The sequence below is a fragment of the Otolemur garnettii genome, unplaced genomic scaffold, assembly GCF_000181295.1.
Source record: "Otolemur garnettii isolate 467f Iridium unplaced genomic scaffold, OtoGar3 scaffold00002, whole genome shotgun sequence".
NCBI classification, from domain to species: Eukaryota; Metazoa; Chordata; class Mammalia; order Primates; family Galagidae; genus Otolemur; species Otolemur garnettii.
Window position 1 is genome coordinate 5,932,793 of NW_003852397.1, and position 4,103 is coordinate 5,936,895.

The 4,103-nt window shown below is 42.6% G+C and overlaps 1 protein-coding gene across 1 annotated transcript in view; it reads right to left on the reverse strand.

The window, feature by feature from the left end:
* The window catches only part of AK9 (adenylate kinase 9), a 137,262-nt gene that overhangs the window by 32,657 nt on the left and 100,502 nt on the right, over window positions 1-4,103 (reverse strand). The window contains exon 26 of the mRNA XM_023512441.1: window positions 3-62. Within this exon, the coding sequence (XP_023368209.1) occupies window positions 3-62 (60 nt within the window). The remainder of the gene's footprint in view (window positions 1-2; window positions 63-4,103) is intronic.

Below are 4,103 nucleotides of genomic sequence, written 5' to 3' on the forward strand. Positions count from 1 at the left end.
GCTTTCCTTTTTTTCTCTCTCTCTAACACAAGTTCAGCCCTTCTTTTGGAAATCAGATCTTCCTGTTAAAGAAAGAGACATTTAAATTTTTAATGGGGAGTAACTAACACTTTCTACATATTGATATATTTTTCTCCAAAGTGGAAATAACATTTCGGAGGAAGGACGGCAAGCTTTACAGTAAATGACATGATGACTGTGATTATGTCACTTGCAGTCTGTTGATCAACTATTTTTCTCGAGTGCAGTGATTTTTCAACCAGTGTGCCGTGGCACATGGGGGTGCCGTGAGAGGACGGATCTTAGGTGTGCCACTAAAATTTTTAAAGCTCATTAATTAAAGTATTTTCAAAAGAAGTTCAAAGCATCAGAAGTCTATACTTTTTTAATGCATTTTTTGGATCAGCATAATTTGAGTGTGCCGCAGGAGTGTAACTATAGGTTCAAGTGTGCCAAGATCAAAAAGCACTGCTCTAGTGTGATAAGCAGCACTTGGCGTCAGTCACACTTTTCACAAACTTTTCAACTCCTTTTAAAAACACGTTAGTCATTTGTTTGTTTGTTTAGGAAATAGGGGAACACCTGGAGGTAATTTGTTGAAAATAGGTACTCTTTTATCATACTATTAAGTATGATTGCCTAGCAAACCTAAAAATACACGTGTCCATGTATGGAAAGCATGTGTGTTGGGATAGAGTCTCAGACATGGTGTGTAGACGAGGCCTCCAGGCTTCCCAGAGTCCTCTCTGGGTTAGAGTTTAGTGCAGGTGGATGTTTCTGAGGATCTGCTGATAACAGCCCAGATTCTTCCACTCCGGCCCTGTACGTGTGGGACACTGCAAGCGGGGTCAGGAACGCTCAGCAGTTTAGACGTAGGTCTATAGGTCACCTGGTGGAAAAGCAAAGCTTGAAACTGCTTAAGGGTTGAGATATAGATCAGCAGCATAGAATAGGGAAGTTAAAGTTTGCTCCCCCCCACATCCTTTTTACTTTTTAATCTTATGATAATCTCTTCTGTCTTTCTTTCCATCGTTTCCTCAATTCAGTGATGTTGCAAAACTTCTTTGTTTCTTTCTACCTAGAATTAACACTGCCTGTTCCATATGTCTTGCATATACTGATTTTTCTTGGTTCTTGAGGTTTTTGATCAGGGAAGCGCTTCCTCGCTACCTCTTAGCATGTGAAGCTGCTTGCCTCTACAAGCCTCATAGGTTATTTCTTTAAAAATAACTTAAGGTAAGAGTTTACTTTTCACTCTGTCCCCTTGCTGGTTCTTCCCTAGGAATAGAATGACAATAATCCCCTACACCTAATACAATGGGTGCTTTGTTGTTTTTCTAAGGTTGGCATGAAAACTAATCAGCTCCCCTTGGGGTTTGGGCCTTGTTGGCTCAGCACTCTGCAAACTGGAGTCCCTTTGAATATTGGAAGGAGAGAGGGGTGCCCGAGGACATGATCTGGGTCTCTGGTCTAGGCCAGCAGGACCTTGGTGCTTTCATTTGCTAACTGTTGAATACATATTTCCGAGGACTTACCCCTTGTAGGCTCTCAAGAAATATTTGTAGAGAGAATTACAAAACTGAATTGACTCAAAACCACTGAGTTTATAAGCCCCCAAAGAGATTCTATAATTCTCTTTAAAAGTGAGAATTTACAAAAACACCTAGTATTCCCTTTTTATTAAACATAGTTTTACGACTGGTTTTTAAAACATGAAGTGGGAAAAAAAGCCCCCTTGGGGTTTCATGATGCATAAAGCCCACTTTATATCCTCCAACAATGCGAAATACACACGGTAACACTCAGGCCTACGCTGAGTCTACTTTTCTTCTACTCCTTCCTAAAAGAAGTCGTCAGTGAGGTTTAATTAATCACTGAATATCTGCCAGATGCCAGCACCGCCTGAGCATTGTAGTATATATGGTTTCATTTTCTGTTCAAACATATCTGCAAAGCCAGGCAGACGTACCCTCTCTTTAGGTGAGTTAGTAGAAATCCAGAGGGTTTAACTCACATATGTCACATGGCTAGTGTAAGGACGGTTTTAGAAGCTCCCAGGTAAGGGATTGCAAAAGCATGTGGTGTGGTGGCTACTGCAGACAAGGATTTGCATTTGTTTCATCTGAAAAGAAAGTTAGAAACAGGGCTTGGAATACGATCATGAGTTCAGACTTCAATGGGGTCCCTTGGCTTGATCAAAATAGAGGTTTAGAAAAATTAGTCAGAGGTAGCTGGAAGGATGGCCTGGAGGGCACAGAGATGGAACCAGCAGGGATGATTAGGAGGTCACTAGGACTGCCGGTGTGAGCTGAGAAAGATCTGACCCAGGTAGAGTTAGTGGGTCTGAAAAGGAAGGAAAAAATGCATGAGCTTAAGAACTAGCTCCAGGAACCTGACGTTTTCCCATCGTGGGTCTCTAAAATTCTCTGAACATGTGATGTCTATGATGGGGCTTCCTTGCCCTACAGATGCGGTGTCCAGTTATGGCAGCCACTAGCCGCTGTGGCTATTTATATGAAAATTAATTAAAATGAAATAAAACGAAGCATTTCATTTCTCAGCCACACTAAACACATTTCCATAGCCACATGTGGTTAGTGGCTCCTGGACTGGACCGTGCCGATCTGGGACACTTCCAGCATCACAAGTTCTATGGCAGTGTGAGGTTACCCAGTCCAGGTCCACAGTGAGGCATGCCCTCTCTTTTGATTCTTTCTTTTCCATTCTTATGTTTACAGAATCTCTTACTTGGCAGACAGTTTGGTCTATTTTTTTCAGAAAAACAGGCAGCAGGAAAAGGAAGAATGTCATCAAAAATAGTACAAAGCCGGGTATCTTCCTATTGCCAGACTAAGGAGTCTGCTTGCCTGTCACCCAAGCCAATCAACAGAGAAGCAGATGAGAGATCAACAATTTCACTTTTATTTACGGAAAAGCCAGCAATTCTGAAGAACAGTGAGGCCCTCCCCAAAGGCCTGTTCTGCTGTCTTATTACTCCTTATTCTTACACCTTCACTGTATAAACATACATCCGCAGTGTTGTCAACTAGCCTGATAGACATCAAACAATTCCTCCCTTTATAAATTACAAGGTCAAAAAAATCTCTTGCTTTCAAGATGATTATTTCTTCAGTGTATTTTAGACTAAATTTACAGCCAGTTAGCACTTCACTGAGTGCACGGAGTGGCTTGGGTCCTTGACTGGTGCCATGGAGTCCAGTTCCCCAACTTATCTATGACAGGAGAACTTGGAAGTGAATAACCACTCTCCAGATGTTGGCAGGCAGGCTTGTCCGGCCTCTTAGGGCCTGACCAGCAATGTCCTGCACAGAATGGCCGTTCACATTAACAGTGGCTGGTCACATTCCCACATCTGTCTCCTTACGTTCATAGCTCCTGGATGGCTAAGAACTCTGCTTGCCTTGACTTCATGGAATAGGGATGGCCTGAGAAGTGCAACTGTAATGTGAGCAGGGGAGAGGGATGGATGGGCAGTGCCCTTGAAGGGATTAACTCTGGCTAATGCCGAGATGAAAAGAATTCCACAAGGGTCTGAGCAGTGAAAGAGAAACTGCTTGGTTTTAATATTTTGGCTGTTTATAATTTAAGAGTACTGAATTGTCAGGTTACTAAACAATTCAAGTCTTGGTATGTCAGCAGCAGAATTAACAGGTTGGCTGTCTGACTCTTAGGCTTGTTTCCATTTGACCCCTGCCAAATGCCTGTCCAGGGTATGCTTGTCTATTGATAAGGAGCTCCTGCTTCCAATCTTGGTTCATAACAAGGAAATGCATCTCCCTGTACCTTCTTCCTGCCAATGGCAGTTCTTTCTCTCGTGGCCATGCGGAATAACCACAAGTCCTCTTCAGTATGAAAGCCTTTCAAACATTCTAACACGCTCTCATGTCCCATCTTGGATTTTCCAGCTCCAGATTCGAGAGCCTCATTCTTTATGTGGCAGCACAGACCCATAGATTTGCCTTTTTAGAGCATGTCATGTCATGGAATTGTACAGTCTGAGCCCCTTTTTTGCCTGGCTTCTGTCACTCAGCCTAATGATTTTGATTTTTTCCCCCTTTGGTAGGGTGTGTCAATAGGTCCTT